The sequence below is a fragment of the Cervus elaphus genome, chromosome 1 (assembly GCF_910594005.1).
Source record: "Cervus elaphus chromosome 1, mCerEla1.1, whole genome shotgun sequence".
Taxonomy (NCBI): domain Eukaryota; kingdom Metazoa; phylum Chordata; class Mammalia; order Artiodactyla; family Cervidae; genus Cervus; species Cervus elaphus.
In genome coordinates this window covers 34,400,342-34,421,435 of record NC_057815.1, presented here as the reverse complement: position 1 = coordinate 34,421,435, position 21,094 = coordinate 34,400,342, and the positions used below count along the sequence as shown (strand labels likewise).

Below are 21,094 nucleotides of genomic sequence, written 5' to 3'. Positions count from 1 at the left end.
CCTATGAGGTTAGAATAGTACTACCCCTATGGGATTAGAGTAGTACTCAGCGTCATCTGTTACGATGCAAGAAAAAAATAGTAAAAATGTTTGTTTGTATTTTTATCTTTTAATTTTTTAGGATAGGCTTTCTGATGTATTAATGTGATAGCATATGTATAACTTATAAATAAATATGCATATATTGTAGTTACAATATGTTTTTACTTGTAGATGCATGATTTAAAGTTTGCTAGAAGACTTTCAGAAATAGGGAAAGATGGAGCCTGTTAAGGAATTTCACAACTGTGGTCTCTTACTTTTCTGGTGTGTGTTGTGACAGTCTGAAGTTAAGACGCTGTCCCTTGTGCCCCACTGGCAGATCCCTTTTTTACTTAGCAGCATTGTGACTCACAGAAAGCCTGGAGACAAAACTGAGGCTTGCTGCTTTGGTACTGCTCTTGACATTTCTTGTTTCTGCTACTCTGAGCTGAAATATTTTCTGTGGCTCTGTTGGGACAGCCTATCTTTTGCCAAAGTTAAATTTTCTGGGGTCTCCTTTGTCCACGTTCAAGTTTTGGTTGTTTGGCATTGATCAGCTTTTGCTATCACTGTGGGTATTTATATACCATATCATTCAGAGAATTTCTCTCTCTCTCTCTCTCTTTTTTTAATGTGGTAACCTTTCCTGACACAGCTAAATTTTTTTTTCCCACAGCTAAATTTTTTTTCTTATTTTTAATTTTTGTATGTGTCATTTCAGTGAAATTTTTTCAAGAGGGAAAGTAAACTGAAGGGTTCCATTTACCATCTTGAAACCAAAGCCCGGCATGCTTTTAGATTTTTATTTTAGAAGAAATATTTTTTATTATTATTTGTTTTAAACCAAGAATGTTTACTACTTAAGAACTAATATTGAATCTTTTTTTTTTTCCTAATATTGAATCTTTTTGTAAAGCTTTTAAAGTCCTAATAAACTCTCACCTCCCTCATTTTAAATATAGATTTAAAAATATGCTTTTGTTGGCATAATCCTGAGTGTGAGTTAATAATCCTAGCTTACCACTTTAGTTACTCTGTAGTACTCTTGGGTACCTACTACAGGCTAGTCATTCTTGGAAATGACATGAATATTAAGATGAATAAGGCAGTAATCTTTTCCTTAGTTTTAAACAGCCAAGGAGGGTAAATAGACACTCTACTAATAATAATTAATTATGATAAAATAAGTTTAAGCAGCAGCATAAAGTACTGTGGAGTTACTAAGGACCAAGTGATTAATTTTGTCTAGATGATAGGAAAGCTTCATTCACAGAAGCATGTTAGTTGAGCTGGGCCTTGCTGCTGCTGCTGCTGCTAAGTCGCTTCAGTCGTGTCCGACTCTGTGCGACCCCATAGACGGCAGCCCACCAGGCTCCCCCATCCCTGGGATTCTCCAGGCAAGAATACTGGAGTAGGTTGCCATTTCCTTCTCCAGTGCATGAAAGTGAAAAGTGAAAGTGAAGTCGCTCAGTCGTGCCCAACTCTTAGCGACCCGTGGCCTACAGCCCATCAGGCTCCTCCGTTGATGGGATTCTCCAGGCAAGAATACTGGAGTGGGTTGCCATTGCCTTCTCCGGAGTTGGGCCTTAAGGAATACATTATTTAACAGGTGGTAAAAGTACAGAAGAAAAGCAAAGAAAAATAAAAGTACAGAAGAAACATTCTAGGGAGGGGAAGAAGCGTGAGCAGAGGTATAGAAGGGTAAAATTTATGGCATGTTCCAAGAATGGTTTCTCGCTCAGTGAGAGTGGAACATAGAATATATGAGGCTGAGTGAAGGGACGTAGGAATGGAGGTGAAAGCAGCAGCTGGATAGCCTGAGGCATGGCATTTACAGGTCCTCAGAGAGTCTTCGTACCAAAATGATACTGTTTGTTTGCGCTACTTGATAGTATAATTTGGGTTGGGGGAAGGGTAAACTGAAATAGGAAAGTGGGATTAGGACAGCTCTGTGTCTTTTGCCCAGATTCTTCTTTTTATCTGTCAGGGTCATGTTGGCAGATGAGAAGGAAAAGGCACACGGAAGAGTGGATCAGATAAGGTTGAAATGACATTATGGAATTTAATAAACAAAACCTGGACTTAAATTTTTAGGAGTATTCCTTTAATGTTAAATTTAGGAAAGATCTTCACTATAATTTCCATGTGGTTTTGTTCTTCCTTTGAAGTATAGTGCCTTCTGGTTACAATGTGAGTGTTGAACTGAACTTTTTTTTTTTAAGGTGGTGAAAACAGTTGGTTTGCGTGAAGTCTGGTTTTTTGGGCTGCAGTACATGGACAGCAAGGGCTATTCTACATGGCTTAAACTAAATAAAAAGGTAAACTGTGTATGATAACATATTTAGCTAATAATTAAGTTGCTTTGAAGTTAATCTTGATCATGTAAATCAGACTGAGCGAGAAAAACTCAGAGTCTGACTGATTTTAAACCTCTTTTATAGTTATCTCTGTGAATCATTAGAGGAGTCATGTCTTTTAATTTACTAAGGTACCATCACCATAGCATCTTCAAAAACAGAAATGTTCATTTTTTTCCTATTTGAAAACTCAGTAGTAAGAAATACTATAAGGTATTGCTTAGTACTTTGATCTTAATTTAAACATCTTCACGATAAGTTGCTCTGGAGAAATTTCAATTAGGTTATTAATTAGGATCTGTGAGTTATCAGTCACATTCATAAGCATAGAATCTTTTTCTCACATTTATTACAGGTTTAAAATCTTACTTAATAGATTTAGAATCTTATGTTTTATATCCTGTTTTGTACCAGAAGAGAATATTATGTGACTATGGTCAGTTATTGTGAACCTAAGATTTTTATTGAATATACTTGAAATTACTATTACAGGTGACACAGCAAGATGTTAAAAAAGAGAATCCTTTGCAATTCAAATTTAGAGCTAAATTCTTTCCTGAAGATGTTTCTGAGGAATTAATTCAAGAAATAACCCAGAGACTTTTCTTCTTGCAAGTTAAAGAAGCTATATTAAATGATGAGATATATTGTCCACCAGAAACTGCAGTTCTTTTGGCTTCTTATGCTGTCCAAGCCAAGTATGGAGATTATAATAAAGAGATTCATAAACCAGGCTACCTGGCTAATGATAGACTCCTCCCCCAGCGGTAAGTGAAGCATGCTTTTACGCTATAGTCTCTGAAAAATCATATTTTAGAAGTTTGTAAATGGTTGTGTTTTTTGTTGGTTTTTTTTTAAGATTTTTAAGTTGCCAGTTGGGTTAGGGTATACTTTAAAAAGTTAGGACCCAGAAGCTACATAGATTTATGTACTCTGTAATTACTTAAACATTTTGTCTCTCCTCATTCTCACAGATAAGCAGTAAGTGGAGGCAGTCATAATTTGGGCTTGAGGAGGCATGACTTGCTACTTATTAGTAAAAATTCTCATGCAGGTAGACCGTTGCTTAATAAATGTTTTTTTGTTTTTTTTTTTTAATAAATGTTTTTGAAAATAGTAAGTTCCAGGCCACATTTCCTCCATAGAATTAAAATTAAATTTCTAACTTTCCAAAAGACTTTTTAAGTTTGGTTATTGGACTCTTAGTCTAGTGCTCTGTTCCCATCTGCAGTATACTACTGCCTGTTCTGAACTCGGTCTGTTCCCCAGACGCAGGAAAGCTGATCTACTGACACCCGTTTGTGGTGAAGGAAAGTACAGCATTTATTGCAGGGTACCAAACAAGGGAGTGAGAGACAAGTCTCAGATCCACTTCCACCTGATCTTTGAGTTAGGTGCTTATTGAAGGGAAAGAACAAAGAGGCTAGAATTAATCGTTGTTTCGTGACAGCTTGGGAGTCAGAAGTCTGTGGTTTAAGATTCTCTGGCTAGGTGGCCCGTGACTGGGAGGTCTGCTAAATAACCTGAGCTTGTACATCACTGATGATATCTATAATAGCAGTTTTAGTATAGTAGCAGTTAATAGTGTTATTGACAACAGCAGCTTTAGTCATCTGGCTGTTGGCTGATTGAGTGTTCAGTTAGCACAGGACTGAAGTCAGAGGGGGCAAGGAAAGGCAAAGAAGCTTTGCATGTAGAGGTTAATAAAAACTGAGTAGAACTTGCTTTCGGGAGACTCGGTTTCAATACAACAGTTATTTCAAGGTAGCATGCTGCAGGAAAGCATCATTAGCAGGCCTTGGTTTTAAATGCCGATTCTACCCTCTGCCAATTGTGTGGCCTCAGTGTCTCACTCTGCACAATGAGGGTAACAGTTCTGCTCTGTCAGCCTATGTTTATGACTACAGTTCATGAACTGTGTGCTTCACAGTCCTAATTGTAAAGTGTGATGCAACTGTTAGTTGGTAGTATTATTTATAAAATCTAGAAATTACATCAAATATTACTTTTGAACATTTCATTTCTTAATGGTAGTAGTATACACGACCCTGATGTTAGAATGTACATAGGGACTTTTCTCTAGAATCCAGAGAAATTATTACTATTTGCACAGATTCCTGAATTTTAAAATTTCTATTTAAAGGCAGAACTGCATATTATTAACCTAAAATTTAAGTTCTGTATCACTTCCTCATTTAAGCTCTTAAGTGTAATTTCTTTTTTGTAGGTACTAAATATGAAAAAATCAAAACTACTTTATGTCTATTTTTATTATTAAGTTCCTTTGGTTGTAACATTAACAATTAATTTTGGTTAGTAAATTATATTCTGTTGCTGTGTGCTTTATAGGTACCATTAAGTACAGTAGATTTAGTAATTGATCATTAAATGTTATGTACTCTTCTGCTCTTTAATTTTATAACAATAATAGTTTTAATAGTATATATTATATATTATTCACTGAAAGAAACAGGAGTATGAGATACTTGTTAGTCTGTTCATAACTATTGGTCCAACCCAAAATTCAGTGTCTCAGATTTTGTAAGCACTGAATGGAGTAATTGATTACCAGTGTAGTAGAATTGCATTTCAGATGAGTTTTTTTTCTTTTAAATTTTAAAATTACTTGTTTTTTTAAACTTTCTATTTTTGTATCAGAATATAGCTGGTTAACAGCATAGTGATAGTTTCAGGTGAACAAAGAAGGGACTCAGCCATATATATACATACATCCATTCTCTCCCAAACTCCTCTCCCATCCAGGCTGCCACGTTACATTGAGCAGAGTTCCATGTGCTGTATAGTAGGTTCTTGTTGGTTATCCATTTTAAATATAGCAGTGTATACATGTCCATCCCAAACTCCCTAATTATCCCTTCCTCCCAGCAGCCATAAGTTTGTTCTCTAGTCTGTGAGACCTAGAGAAACCCAATCTATTTAGGAAGAAGAAAGATAGCACCTGCTGCTCAAGATTTGGTTTTTAACTTTGAAGGTCCAGTCAGGTGTCCTTCAAGTTGTTAGTCTCAGGAGGATTCATTCAAGTTATCTAAGTTTAAAAGAAATCCATAGTGTCAGAATACTTAGTTTTTAGTTTAGAATGGAGGAGATACTTTCAGTCATTGATTTTATTCCATGTATGAAAGTGAAAGTTGCTCAGTCGCGTCCGACTCTTTGTGACCCCATGGACTGTCCGTGTGATTCTCCAGGCCAGAATGCTGGAGTGGGTAGCTTATCCCTTCTGCAGCGAATCTTCCTGACCCAGGAATCAAACTGGGATCTCCTGCATTTTAGGTGGATTTTTACCAACTGAACTATGAGGGAAGCCAGATTCCATGTATAGCATATAACAAACTTTTATCACTTAAGTGCCTGGGGGAAAATTAGTAATCATGTTATTTGGTGAACCTAAGTCAAACACATAAATTTAATGATTTGGATGGATGTTTATAATCCTTGTATTGAAAAACCCAGATAAGCAATCTGATCTCCCACAGTAGAGTTTAGCAGTCTGCTGGTAGGAACAGTCAGCCCCACAGATACTATCCCTCTCTCTTGAAAAGAGCTAGATATGCATGTTTTTCTGTACCAGGTTTCTGACTTGGGTATCTGGGTGGTTTGCAATAGCTTTTCAAGGTGAGAAGGAACCCATTTCAGAGAATGAAGATGTCAGTTTTGAACCTACTGACATCTCCAGTGTAAGAGCAGTTTTAGTAGAGCGTTGGGGGTTGAACCCAGATTGTGGTAGACTGGGGGCAGTGATGTGAGGTATAGAAATAAAGGACAGTAAATACAAACAGTTCCCGAAAGGAATTTGGCTGTGATAAAGAAAAAAAACTTAAGAGGAGGGGAGCATAGGTTTAAAGTGTTCTTTAAAAGATGGAAAATAATTAATTCCTTTATTCACTCTACACATTTTTGCCTCTTCTGTTTTGGCACTGGCCATAATTGGCGAGCAACATGGATGTGAGCGTTGTGTGCTTCACGCAAATGAGTATACTATCATACCTCCTTTTTCTGTGCTTTGTTTTACTGTGCACTGTAGGTACTGTGTTGTTTTTTTTTTTTTACAAATTGAAGGTTGTGGTAGCCAGCATCAAGCAAGTCTGTTAGCACTATTTTTTTTCCAGCATCTTTAGCTCACTTCATGTATCTCTATCAGGTTGGGGCTTCCTGCAATATTTCAAACCCTCCACTAGCAAAATGATTATGACATTCTGAAGGCTCAGATGGTGGTTACTTTTTTTTTTCAACAATAAAGTACTTTTAAATTTTAGTATGTACATTGTTTCTATGGACAGAATGCTGTTGCATACTTAATACAGTATAGTATAACCATAACCTCTATATGCACTAGAGAACTGAAAATTTTGTGTAACTTGCTTTGTTGAGGTGATCTGAAAATGAACCAAAAATATCTCTGAGATGTGCATGTATCTGGTAATATAGATAGGCAGGGATGGTAAATGATGAAGTGAGAAATATTTCCTGAGAAAATAGAGGAAAAAGTCATTTAAAAGGATTTCCAGGAGGCACAGTGGTAAAAAATATTCGCCTGCCAATGCAGAAGACACAAGAGACGCCGGTTCCACCCCTGGGTCAGGAAGATCCCCTGGAGAACGAAATGGCAACCCACTTGTGTTTTCTTGCCTGGGAAATCCCATGGACAGGGGAGCCTGGGGGGCTACAGTCATGGGATCGCACAGTGGGACGTGACTTAGCGTGTGCACGCACACACACTCACAAGTCGTTTAAAGGCCCAAATAGACTTAAAGCCAAGGTGAAACAGATTAGTCTTATCATGAAGAAAAGACTCCTTTTTTTTTTGGACAGAAGATTTAGCTTCCCCACCCACCTCTCAGTAATTGTTTTTTTTTTTTTTTTCTTTTTAAAATTTTTTCAAGTTTTTTATTTTTGGCTGTGCTGAGTCTTCCTTACTGTACACAGGCTTTCTGTAGTTGTGGCAAGTGGGGGCTACTCTCTAGTCGTGCATGGGTTTCTTATTGAAGTGGCTTCTCTTGTTGCAGAGGACGGGCTCTAGGGCACATGGACTCAGTAGTTGCAGGCTCTAGAGTCATTTAGAGTCAGTTTTTTTGGCAGGGGTGAGATTTAATAACCACTTTATTCCATGGAGAAGGAAATAGCAACCCACTCCAGTATTCTTGCCTGGAGAATCCCATGGACGGTGGAGCCTGGTGGGCTACAGTCTACGGGATTGCAGAGAGTCAGACACGACTGAGCAACTTCACTTTCACTTTATTCCATGAACTAGGGACTCTGGAAGGGGTTGGGGCTGGGCTGAGAGCAGAGAAGGTACAATCCTAGAGCAAGGAGGGCAGGGAGAAGGACAGAAGCCAGGAAAATATAGATGCTCTAATTTATAGACCGCATCTCACCCACATGCTACCAGTGCCCTCCCCAGCACCTTCTCACCCGATGCTGGGTGCCTCTGCTGCCCTTGGGCTAGAATTTCCCCAGCCCCCTCCCACCCCCAAAGCTCAGGGCCAAGGTCTCCAGAAAGCTCATGGCGGGGCCCTGGGGCCCTGTCTCGTCTTGGAGGCCTGAGGCGGCGGTGGCAGTCTGGTGAGGGGACCCGCGCTCCGGAATGCCTGGCTCTGGGGGCAGGGGTCCAGCCCCCGCGCAGTATGGGCTGGGCTGGGGAGGCCCTAGGGCACCGGGCATGGTGGTGAGCGCTGGACCAGGCGCTGGGGTGGCGGAGTCCAGCGGGAGGCGTGGTGCTCGGGGCCTTGGCCGACGAGTTCCGGCCAGGGCAGCCTGGGGCTCAGAGAACCGTGCAGCGCAGGGGAGAGCTGGGTGCTGGTGGCCGGCGGCCAGGCTGGCAGTGTGCGCGGAGGCCCCCAGGTGAAGCAGGCACTTGTGGGATTCGGACAAATGGCCCCTGGCTAGAGCCTCCGCATCCTGCACTGGGGACAGGGAACCCTGGGGGCTCTACCCAGCTTCCACTGTCTCAAATAGCCCACAATGACCTCCACTAGGGCTCGGTAGTTGTGGCCCACCAGCTTAATTGTCCCACAGCATGTGGATCTTCTCGTCGCAAGAATCAAACCTGCGTCCCCTGCGTTGACAGGTGGATTCTTAACCACTGGACAATGAGGGAAGTTCTCTTTTTTTTTAGTTTAATTTTTATTTTATATTGGGATATTATATTTGATTTACAGTGTGTTACTTTCAGTGTACAGCAAAGTGGTTCAGTTATACATAACGTATGTCTATTCTTTCCCATATTCATTTCCAAGTGGGAATTTTTAGATCCCTGCAAACCAGTCATGCAGATTAATAATGCAAGTACATTATGTAAAATGGAAACGAGGGAGATTTGAGATGCTTAATATAAAAAGCCAGAACATAAATCTTAGTGGCATTCAATTTAATTAACCTGTACATTCAGATTTCCTTAACATTGTCATTTCTGCAGTTGGCTGCATTGCATTACATTACATTGCCCTCAAGGCTTGCCTCTTGATGAGCACAGAGGGCAGATGGCAAGAGAGTATTAAGACAAGAAAAATGTGCAAATTTAAGTGCTGTAAAGGTGTTCGATTTAAGTGTTGAAAATAAGAATGTTTGTTCATGTTTGCTTACATTTGTAGAAGAAACACTTAAATGATACAAAAGAAACTAGTAAGTTACTTGAAGCTTGGGGGGTGGTGAAAAAAATGCTTTTTCACTTGTAAACTTACATAAAAGTATACCTGTAGAAAACAAAAATTAAATTTAGCATAAAAGCAAGTAAATACATAGAGGCAAAGAAGAATTCTGTTTTTGATTTGTTCCTCTCAAATCTTATTATTCATGAGAAAGTTACTTTCCCTGTTTTTGGTACAATATTTTATTCATTGCAAACATTTGAATTCCCATAAACTACCCATGTAACTATTTCTGAAACTTAATGTAAAATAATTTTAGGGTCATAGAGTCTTTATATTTTGAGTTAATTGTAGGTTCACACACAGCTGTAATAAAATATGGTAGTGAGGTCTGGGTCCTGTTTATCCTTCCCCAAGCCTTCCCTGATGGTAACATCTTGCATGACTTCAGTACAATATCACAACTAGGATGTTGGCGTTGATGCCATCCACTGACCCCATCAAGTTTCATCAGTGTTACTGCAGTCATTTGTGTGTATGTATGTATGTATTGGTGCAGTTTTATCATGTGTATAGCTTTGTATGACTACCACAGTTAAGGTACTGAACAATTCTAGACTTTTTAAAAGCATGTTGATTTTGAATCTGAGGGGTATTTTTATAGATTTTTTTTTTCCTTACAGTGTTTTGGAGCAACACAAACTGACAAAAGAACAGTGGGAAGAAAGAATACAGAATTGGCATGAAGAACATAGAGGAATGCTAAGGTATTGAGTGGTTATTTTCTTAAGTGTTTTTCCTCAAATTAAGGTTTTTTTTTATAACACTTTTTATTATATCAGAGTATCCCTCAAAGATTATTAGACTTATATGAATACATGTAAAGCACTAAACTTTAATCCTAAATGTTTTGTAATTTGTTTGATCTTATTTTTATATATGTTAAAATTAGCTTTATTTCAACAGGGAGGATTCTATGATGGAGTACTTGAAGATTGCACAGGATCTAGAAATGTATGGAGTCAACTATTTTGAAATAAAAAATAAGAAAGGAACTGAATTGTGGCTAGGTGTTGATGCTTTGGGTTTGAATATTTATGAACGTGATGACAAGTAAGTAAATTAGGTGCATAGTGAACTAGTCTTTATTCAGCAGTCTGTATGGCTTTAATCTTACGTGTAAAGTTCTCTTGGGGATTGATAACTCTTAACTGCTTCTCCCTTGTCCCCAAATTAAAAGATTAATTAATGTTGGATAGGTTCTCAGATAACATACCTGTTTTCTCAACATCTTGTAGTTTCAGAGTTCTACTTCTCAAGAAGTGTATTTATCAAATAGAGTGATTTCACTTCTCTTTGAAGTGTGCTTCCTGATGTCTTGTGAGTTATGTCTGGTAACTTAAAATTTGTTCTCTCATAGATGAAAAGTGATTGCTTAAATGTTTTCCTGGCCTGTAGGTTGAAATTGAAATTAACATGCATAAACAGCAACAGTGAGACAATGAATTATAGGTGTATGCATGCTCAGTCACTTCAGTCATGTCCGACTCTCTGCGACCCCATGGACCATGGCCCGCCAGGGTCCTCTGTCCATGGGGTTCTCCAGGCAAGAATACTGGAGTGGGTTGCCATTTCCTTCTCCAGTGATAAAGTATGAAGTGAGTGAAGTGAAGTCGTAATTTACTGTATTTTGTAACACTTTTTGTTTGAACATTTATGAGAATTATTTTGAATATTTTTAGACATCAATAAAGTAGAATATTGCTGTATCATGCATAGTGAACAGTGACATTTTATTTTGAAATCGACCCAGAATGTATAATATGTCAGGCTCTTAGAGAACTTTTAAATAATGATAACTGCAGTTATTTTACACCTTTCTTTTATTTACCATGTCACATGAACATCTAAGTCTATGCCAGTAATGCTTTTTTCCAAGATGTTTCTTTTTATTCTGGTCTCAGAAGTTTATTTTCATTATTTGTAGGTATCTAATAAAGTATACATTCCTAAGCAAATACAATAATTCCAAAAGAGAGTGTTTTACTGATTATACTCTCATATTTTTTCATATATTACAAAGCAAATTAAAATGCTATGTGATTCAGAAGAGAAAATTTGGAAAGTTTTGAATGAAAAGCAAAAATGACCTGAAGAGTAAATCTTGTGGATGAAATCTTTTCTTCCTTTAAAAATTTTGAAAGAGTTTCCGTTAGAGTACCTGTTAGAGGTGTGACTTCAAATAAAGATGGGGAATGTGAAAGAGGGGTGAGCTCAAGATGGGAAGGATTGGGATTGGGGATTATGGACAGTGGGGACTTTGGACTTAACTGGAACGTGTCAGTTTCTTTTTATAATGAGAATATATTCATCTTAAAGCATGCTTTTATTCTTTAAGGTTAACACCTAAAATTGGTTTTCCTTGGAGTGAAATCAGAAATATTTCATTTAATGACAAAAAATTTGTTATAAAGCCGATTGACAAAAAAGCACCTGTAAGTAAAATTCCTTTAGTTTATGTATTAACTCTTTAAATTTCTGCCACTTTGCTATGCTAGCACTTGAAGAACGACATTGTCTATTTATTGAATTGCTTCTGAGAAGTAACCCTTTTCACAGTTTTATTTTAACTGAGATTTAACTATAGGGTAGGCAGTTTTTATTAGGAGATAGTTGGAAACAATCACCATTCCTATTTTAAAAAAGCATGTTGGTGGCTAGAATTAGTGGAGGTAACCGTTCTCTAAATTAACTTGCTTAGAGAGTATTACATAATGAACTTTGGATTTTTGTAACTCAGAGCCTTGAACATAAGAAATCTTTATATTTAAATAGTTTTTTTTATTGCTCTAGTGTCAGGTATACTCTAGTATTTTAGCTCAATTATTGAAAACACAAAGATATGGAGAAAATTTCTAGGTTAAAAAGTTTAACAGAGTTGAACAAAGATCCAATTTTGAGATTAATGGCAAAGGCAAAACAAACAAAAAATCCTCCTCTGAGGTTGAAGGAATTGATGTTCATAGTTTCTTTGGAGAAGAAAAGAGAATAAATGTCATTTAATACATTGATAAGATAAGAATGTTAGCTTCTCCACAAAACCAGTAGGGAATGAAAGGGTGAGGGAACCAGTTTTGTGAAAGTATGGCATAAGGAGTGAAGAAATTCTGTGATTTCTAAACTATATGGAGTATGACATTAGAATTCATAGGAGAGGTTAAAATTTTTTTTTTTTTTTAAACATTTATTTTTATTCATTTGGCTGCATAGAGTCTTAGTTGTGGCATGTGGGATCTAGTTCCCTGACCAGGGATCGAACCCAGCCCCCCTGTATCAGGAGCGCAGAGTCTTAGCCACTGGACCACCAGGGAATTCCCGAGAGGTTAAAATTTTGTAGAGATTATTGTGGGAAGGACTATCCTTCATGAAGATTTTAAATTCAGGCTCCTTTATGTTTAGGATTTTGTTTTTTATGCACCTCGTTTGAGAATCAATAAGCGGATTTTGGCCTTATGCATGGGAAACCATGAGCTCTACATGCGAAGAAGGAAGCCTGACACTATTGAAGTACAGCAGATGAAGGCCCAGGCTAGAGAAGAGAAACATCAGAAGCAGTTGGAAAGGTACGGAGTTTATGACCTTTCTTTTTCTTAATCTTTGACTGTGCTGGGTCTTCACTGCAGCACATGGGCACGTCTCTTCTTTTGTTGTGGAACATGGGCTCAGAGCACATGGGCTCAGTAGTTGGGGCGCATGGGCTTCTTAGTTGCATCATGTGGGCCTGGCTGTCCCAAGGTACGTGGAACCCCAGTTCCCCAACCAAGTGTCAAACCTGCATCCTCTGCTTTGGAAGGTGGATTCTTAACCACTGGACCACCAGGCAAGTCCCTAGCCTTTCATTTTTAATTGATAGCAGAAGGTTATCTAAAATTTAAGAATCCTCATCAGTTTCTATAAAATACTCTAAATTTACATTTTTACATTATATTCATTTAATACCATGATACGGTTGGCCAAAAAGTTTGTCCAGGTTTTTCCATAAGGTGTTATAGAAAATGTTATTAAAATTGAACGACAGCATAAGTTATCACTATCCTCTTTTAAAGTGAGTATGTATAATTTTCAAGTTAGAAATCTTTTTGATATTTCTGAGAAAATAGCTTTTTGAGACTTCACAGATGTGCTTTTCTTGAATTGTGCTTGCTTTTTACTGACAGACTTTGGTGTGGACATAGTATGAAATTTTCAAGTTTGTTTTGTTTGTGACTTGTGTGTCTTCATTTTTCAGGGTAGGATTATGCTGAATATTTTGATTGGAAACAATGTCAGTGACGTGAAGTGAACAGTCACTATTCAGAGTTTAATAACACTAGCACTCCCTGTCAGTGACACTGATCTTTTTAACCAGGGTTCACTTAGACTTTCGAAAAAGATGTTAAATATATTAAATTAAGACTTCTGAAACATAAAAATACTGAATAAAATCCTTGTTTACCTTGGAACCACATTACTGGCTCTAGCAGTCATAATGCCCAAATCTGATTCTATATTAATTTAGACTTAATGCTTTATTTGAAAAAATTTAGAGACCAAATTAAAGTTAACATCTGTTGAGGAAATCATTGTATAATAACACAATAATCTTAAGAATAGAGTAAGTCTAAAGAAAACAAAATTGAGGACCCCTAACAGAATACATAAAAACATTTATTGTGTTGGAAATAACGTGATTTGAATCCAGTAATTAAATCAGCCCTCTACCAGAAATAGTTTTGCTACCTATATTTTTAATCATTGTATTAGATACATTTTTTTCTCTTAAATGTTTTGTGTAATTCAGATATTTTATTAATTCACATTGTTTCAGTCAAGTTGTCTGCCTTTGAGAAGTCAGATCAGTTTAGTTCAGTTGCTCAGTCATTCGGACTCTCTGCGACACCTGGGACTGCAGCATGCCAGGCCTCCCTGTCCATCACCAACATCCGGAGTTTACTCAAACTCATGTCCATTGAGTTGGTGATGTCATCCAATCATCTCGTCCTCTTGTTATCCCCTTCTCCTCATGCCTTCAGTCTTTCCCAGCATCAGGGTCTTTTCAAATGAGTCAGTTCTTCACATCAGGTGGCCAAAGTATTGGAGTTTCAGCTTCAGCATCAGCCCTTCCGATGAATATTCAGGACTGATTTCCTTTAGGATGGACTGGTTGGATCTCCTTGCAGTCCAAAGGACTCTGAAGAGTCTTTTCCAACACCACAGTTCAAAAGCATCAATTCTTTGGCACTCAGCTTTCTTTATAGTCCAACTCTCATATTCTTAGTTGACTACTGGAAAAACCATAGCCTTGACTAGATGGACCTTTGTTGACAAAGTAATGTCTCTGCTTTTTAATATGCTATCTAGGTTGATCATAGCTTTTCTTCCAAGGAGCAAGCTTCTTTTAATTTCATGGTTGCAGTCACCACCTGCAGTGATTTTGGAGCCCCCAAAAATAAAGTCTGACACTCTTTCCCCATCTATTTTGCCATGAAGTGGTGGGACCAGATGCCATGATCTTAGTTTTCTGAATGTTTAGTTTTAAGCCAACTTTTTCACTCTCCTCTTTCACTTTCATCAAGAGGCTCTTTAGTTTTTCTGCCATAAGGGTGGTGTCATCTGCATATCTGAGGTTATTTGTTTCTCTGGCAATCTTGATTCCAGCTTGTGCTTAATCCAGCCCAGTGTTTCTCATGATGTACTCTGCATTTAAAAGTTAAATAAGCAGGGTGACAATATACAGCATTGATGTACCCCTTTCCCTATGTGGAGTTAGTCTGTTGTTCCATGTCTGATTCTAACTGTTGCTTCCTGACCTGCATACACATTTTTCAAGAGAACTTAACTGCTTCATAAAATATGTTTTAAACAGACATGAAACTGTCCTGTAGTTCCTGACCCCATCATTAAAGATGCTAAGTTGAAATGTTACTTTGAGCTCTGTCATCTTTTACTGCTCTCACGTGGCTTAGGATTACATTGTAGTTTTTGATTTACTTTTAATTGAAGGATAATTACAGTATTGTGTTGGTTTCTGCTATACATCAACATGGATCAGCCATAGATATACATATGTTCCCTCCCTCTTGAACCTCCTTCCCGCCTCCCACTCCATCCCAGCCCTCTAGCTTGCAACTGGCCCCAGTGTGAGCTCCCTGAGTTACACAGCAAATTCCCCAACTGGCTGGCTGTCTTGCATATGTTAATATGTATGTTTCTGTTAATATGTATGTTTCTCTCTATTCATCCCACCCTCTCCTTCTTATGTTCATCTCACCCTCTTATATTCATCTCATTCATCTTCTTATATTCATCTCACCCTCTCCTGCTTCCACCCCCTGTGTCCATAAGTCTGTCTGTGTTTGCATCTCCATTGCTACCAGGCAAGTAGGTTCATCAGTACCATCTTTCTAGGTTCCATATATGCCTTAATATAGGATATTTGTTCTTCTCTTCTGACTTACTTCACTCTGTGTAATAGGCTTTAGATTTATTCACCTCATTAGCACTGACTCAAATGCATCCCTTTTTATGGCTGAGTAATATTCCACTGTGTACATGTACCACAGCTTCTTTATCCATTCATAGACATCTAGCTTGCTTCCATGTCTTAGCTATTATAAATAGTGCTGCAGTGTACACCAGGGTACATGTGTCTTTTTCAGTTATGGTTTTCTCAGGGTATATGCCTAGTGGTGGGATTGTTTGGTCACATGGTAGTTTTAGCCCTAGATTTTTAGGGAATCTCCTTACTACTTCCCATAGTGGCTGCATCAGTTTACATTCCACCTAACAGTGCACCAACATGTCATGTCCGTTTTCTCCACACCTCCTTCAGCTCTTACCATTTGAAGATTTTTTTGATGATGGTCATTCTGATGGGTGTAAGGTGATATTGTAGTTTTGATTTGCATTTCTCTAATAATGAGTGATCTTGAGCATCTTTTGGTGTGTTTATTAGCTAGCTGTATGTCTTCTTTAGAGAAATGTCTGTTTAGGTCTTTTGCCCACTAAGTCCAACGACTTAGTTGTTTGCTTTCCTATTATTGAGTTGCGTAAGCTGTTTATATATTTTGGAAATTAATCCTTTGTCAGTGGTTTAATTTGCTATTATTTTCTCCCATTTTGAAGGTTGTCTTTTCACCTTGTTTATAGTTTCTTTTGCTGTGCAAAAGCTTTTAAGTTTAATTAGGTCTTACTTGTTCATATTTGTTTTCCTTTCTATTATTCTAGGAGGAGACTCAGAGGATCTTCCTGTAATTTATATAATAAAGTGTTCTGCCTATGTTTTCCACTTAAGAGTTTTACAGTTTCTGGTCTTACATTTAGGTCTTTAGTCCAGTTTGAGCTAATCTTTGTCTATCATGTTAGGAAGTGTTCTGGTTTCATTCTTTCACATGTAGCTGTCCAGTTTTCCTAGCACCACTTACTGGAGAGACTTCCCTTGCCTCAGTGTATTCTTGCTCCTGTGTCAAAGATAAGGGTTTATCGCTGGCCTTTCTGTCTTGTTTCACTGGTGTATATTTCTGTTTTTGTGCCAGTACCATACTTCCTTGATGATTGTAGCTTTGTAGTATACTCTGAAGTCAGGAACGTTAATTCCTCCAGCTCCATTTTTCTTTCTTGAAATTGCTTTGGCTGTTTGGGGTCTTTTGTGTTTCCATACAAATTGTGAGGTTTTTTTGGTTCTAGTTGTGTGAAAAATGCCATTGGTGATTTGATAGGGTTCATATTGAATCTGTAGATTGCATTTGCTGGTTTAGTCATTTTCACAGTATTGATTCTTCCAGTTCCCGGGGGGCGGGGAATGGAATATCTCTCCATCCGTTTATGTTGTCTTTGTTTTCTTCTTCATCAGTGTCTTATGTTTTCTACATGTAGCTCTTTGTTTCCTTAAGTTGATTTATTCCTATGTATTGCATTCTTTTTGTTGCAGTGATAAATGGGATTCATTCTTTAATTTCTCTTTCTGACTTTTTGTTGTTAGTGTATAGAAATGCAAGTAGTTTTTGTGTATTGATTTGGTATCCTGTGATTAGCTGTAGTAATTTTCTGATGGTATTTTTAGGGTTTTCTATGTATAGTATCATGTCATCTGCAAACAGTGAGAGTTTTACTACTTCTTTCCAGTCTGGATTCTTTTTGTTTTGTTTAACTCTGATTGTCATAGCTAGGAATTCCAAAATTATGTTGAATAATAGTGGCGAGAATGGGCACTCTTATCTTGTTTCTGATATTAGAGGGGATGCTTTCAGGTTTTCACCATTGAGAATAATATTTGCTGTGGGTTTATCGTTTTTGGCCTTTATTATGTTAAAGTAGGTTCCTTCTATGCCTATTTTTTTTTTTTAAGAGTTTTATCATAAATGGGTACTGAATTTTTTTCAAAAGCTTTTTCTCCATCTGTTAAGATGATCTTACGGTTTTTATCTCTCAGTTTGTTAATGTGGTATATATCACATTGATAGATTTGCATATATTGAAGAGTCCTTGCATCCCTGGGGTCATGGTGTGTGATCTTTTTTTCTTTTTCCCCAAATAAGTTTCGCATATTCATTACTGAGCCTCATAGACTGCTAGTGAGGAAACAAGAAACATAGGAGCCAAGCATTCCATCTCTCCCATAAGTTTAGACAGTTGTGATGTTCCGGCGGTGATTTGGCTGGTTAATAGGCAGATAGTCTTAACACACAGCATGTATTCCACTTTATATGTGACACTTCTTATAGACCCAGCTTGGTTTTTCTCCAATGTCTTCTCTTGGAATTGTCCCTGATCTTACTACTTTTCATTCAAATCCATTGAGGAATGGGACGATTCTGCTTTTGTTTTGGCCAGGAATCGCTTGACCCTGAAAGTTTTGTGAGAAGACATCATGAGAAGCAAACTCAACCACACATAGGATGGCGGAGAAAAGAAAACAGCATGTGTGATCTTTTTAATGTGTTGTTTAATTCTGTTTGCTAGAATTTTCTTGAGGATTTCTCTGTCTCTGTTCATCAGTGATATTGGCCTGTAATTTTCTTTTTGGTGATGTCTTTTTCTGATTTTGGTATCAGGGTGATGGTGGCCTCGTAAAATGAGTTTGGAAGTATTCTTTCCTCTGCAATTTTTTGAAAAAGTTTCAGAAGGATAGGCCCTAGCTCTTCTCCAAATGTTTAATAGATTTCACCTGTGAAGCCATCTGGCCCTGAACTTTTGTTTGTAGGAGATTTTTGATCAGTTTTGATTTTAGTGCTTATAATTGCCTTGTTCATAGTTTCTATTTTTTCCTGGTTCAGTCTTGGAAGATTGAACTTTTCTAAGAATCTGTCCATTTCTTCCAGGTTGTTCATTTTATTGGCATATAGTTTCTTATAGTAGTCTTGTATGATTCTTTGTATTTCTGCATTGTCTGTTGTAACCTGTCCTTTTTCATTTCTAATTTAGTTAATTTTTCTCCCTTTTTTCTTGAGTCTGGCTAATGGTGTGTGTTTGTTTATCTCCTTGAAGAATCAGCTTTTAGTTTTATTACTCTTTACTATTATTTCCTTAATTTCTTTTTCATTTATTTCTGCTCTGATCTTGATGATTTCTTTCCTTCTACTCATTTTGGGGTTTTATTCTCCTTTTTCAGTTGTTTTGGGTGTAAAGTTAGTTGCTGAGTTGATGTTTTTGTTTCTTGAGATAGGACTGTATTGCTATAAACTTCCCTCTTAGCATCACATAGGTTTTTGGTTGTTGTGTTTTCATTGTCATTTGTTTCCAGGAATGGTTGATTTCTCATCATCAGTAACCTGTTCATTTTTAAGACATGTATTGTTTAGTCTCCGTGTATGTGTGTTTTACAGTTGTTTTTTTTTTTTCCCCTGTAATTGATATCTAGTCTCATATTCTTGTGGTCAGAAAAGATGCTTGATATGATTTCCATTTTTTTTTAATTTACTGAGAATTGATTTGTGACCTGAGATGTGGTCTATCCTGGAAAATGTTCCATCTGCACTTGAGAGGAAAGCGTATTCCTTTGCATTTGGATTGAATGTCCTAAAGATATCAACTAGGTTCATATGGCCTAATGTGGCATTTAAGGCTTGTGTTTCTTTAATTTTCTGTTTTGATGAACTGTTCATTGGTGTAAATGGGGTATTAAAACCTGTACTGTTGTGTTACTGTCAGTTTCTCCTTTTATGTCTGCTTTTTTTTGCCTTACGTATTGAGGGGCTCCTATGTTGGGTGCATAAATGTTTGTCATTGTTATGTCTTCTTGGATTGATCATTATGTAGTGTGTTTCCTTATCTCTCATATATTTTTTTTAAGGTCTCTTTTGTCTGACAGGATTGCTACTCTGACTTTCTTTTGATTTCCACTTTGCATGGAATGTCTTTTTCCATCTTTTCACTTTCAGTCTATGTGTGTCTCTGGGTCTGAAGTGGGTCTCTTGTAGATAGCATATGTATGGGTCATGTTTTTGTATCCAGTTAGTCAGTCTGTGTCTTTTGGTTGGAGCATTTAATCCATTTACATTTAAGGTAATTATTGATATGTATGTTCCTGTTGGAATTTTCTTTATTGCTTTGGGCTTCTTTTCGTGGGTCTTTTCTTTGTCTTTGTTTCCTTCCCGTGGACGTCACTTTAACTTTGTCTGTAATGCTGGTTTTGTGCTAAATTCTCTTAACTTTTGCTTCTCTGAAAGGTGTTAATTTTTCCGTCAAATATGAATGAGATTCTTGCCAGGTAGAGTAATCTTGGTTGTAGATTTTTCCCTTTTAGTACTTTAAATATATCCTGCCATTCTCTTCTGGCCTACAAGTTTCCTCCTGAAAGATCGTTAATTGAATGGAGTTTCCCTTGTATGTTGCTTGTTGCTTTTCCCTTGCTGCTTTTAATAAATAGTCTTTCTTTGTGTTTAATCTTGATTAGTTTGACTAGTACGTGTCTCAGTGTGTATCTCCTTGGGTGTATACTATATGGGACTCTGCGCTTCTTGGACTTCATTGTTTTCTTTCTCATGTTGGGGAAATTTTCAGATATAGTACCTTCAAATATTTTCTCAGACCCTTTCTTTTTCTTTTCTAGTACTGGGACACCTATAATCCAAATGTTGGTGTGTTTGATATTGCCTGAGAAGTTTATGAGACTATCCTCAATTCTTTTCATTCTTTTCATCCTTTAGTCTGCTCTTCAGAAGTTATTTCCACCATTCCATTCTTCTGCTTCAGTTATTCTGGTATTGATTGCTTCTAGAGTATTTTTGCTTCCCTAGTGGCTCAGGTGGTAAAGAGCTTGCCTGCAATGTGGGAGAGATCTGGGTTCAATCCCTGGGTTGGGAAGATCCCCTGGAGAAGGGAATAATAACCCACTTCCGTATTCATGCCTACAGAATTCCATGGACAGAAGAGTTTGGCGGGCCACAGTCTGTGGGGTCACAAAGAATCAGACATGACTGAGCTACTAACACAGAATATGTTAAATTTCATTATGTGTTGTATGTCTCTGTTTATTCTTTATTTCTTCTAGGTCCCTGTTAAATGTGTTAATTGATCCTTGCATTTTGTTCATTCTGTTTTTGAGTTTTTGGATCATCTCTGTTATCATTACTCTGAATTCTTTTTCAGATGGTTTGCCTATTTCCTCTTCGTTTATTTGGTCTTGTGAGTTTCTGTCTTGTTCCTTCATTTGTGCAGTATTTCTCTGTCTTCATTTTTATTTTAACTAACTGTGTTTGAGGCCGCCTTTTCCCAGGCTTTCAGGTTGTATTCCTTCTCCCTTTTGGTTTCTGCCCTCAGTGGGTAAGATTTGTCCAGTGGTTTGTGTAGGCTTTGTGTTCTGGTGAAAGGAGGTGAGGGTTTTTTCCCTTCTGATGGGCTTGGCTGTGTGAGGTGGTATATTTTGGGGTGTCTGGTAATCCTGTCTGCTGATTGGTTGGGTTTATGGTTTAGTCTTGTTTGTTGTTTGGGTGAGGGGTCCTGCATGGGTTTATGATTTTGTCTTGTTCGTTGTTTGGGTGACGTGTCCTGCACTGAGGTGCTGCCGGCCGTTGGGTGATGCTGGATCTTTTAACACAGTTAACAACCCCGTGATTCCTTATTGGATTCCAT

General features: G+C 37.6%; 1 protein-coding gene and 2 pseudogenes across 2 annotated transcripts in view; 1 reads left to right on the top strand and 2 right to left on the bottom strand.

The window, feature by feature from the left end:
* Nucleotides 1-21,094, top strand: part of RDX (radixin) — a 95,907-nt gene that overhangs the window by 26,236 nt on the left and 48,577 nt on the right. For both annotated transcript variants that reach the window (XM_043898754.1, XM_043898743.1), the window contains exons 4-9: nucleotides 2,244-2,339; nucleotides 2,871-3,145; nucleotides 9,667-9,750; nucleotides 9,950-10,096; nucleotides 11,382-11,478; nucleotides 12,443-12,606. In XM_043898754.1, the coding sequence (XP_043754689.1) occupies nucleotides 2,244-2,339; nucleotides 2,871-3,145; nucleotides 9,667-9,750; nucleotides 9,950-10,096; nucleotides 11,382-11,478; nucleotides 12,443-12,606 (863 nt within the window). The remainder of the gene's footprint in view (nucleotides 1-2,243; nucleotides 2,340-2,870; nucleotides 3,146-9,666; nucleotides 9,751-9,949; nucleotides 10,097-11,381; nucleotides 11,479-12,442; nucleotides 12,607-21,094) is intronic.
* LOC122680810 lies at nucleotides 7,898-9,426 on the bottom strand (annotated as a pseudogene).
* Nucleotides 17,740-17,926, bottom strand: LOC122691824 (annotated as a pseudogene).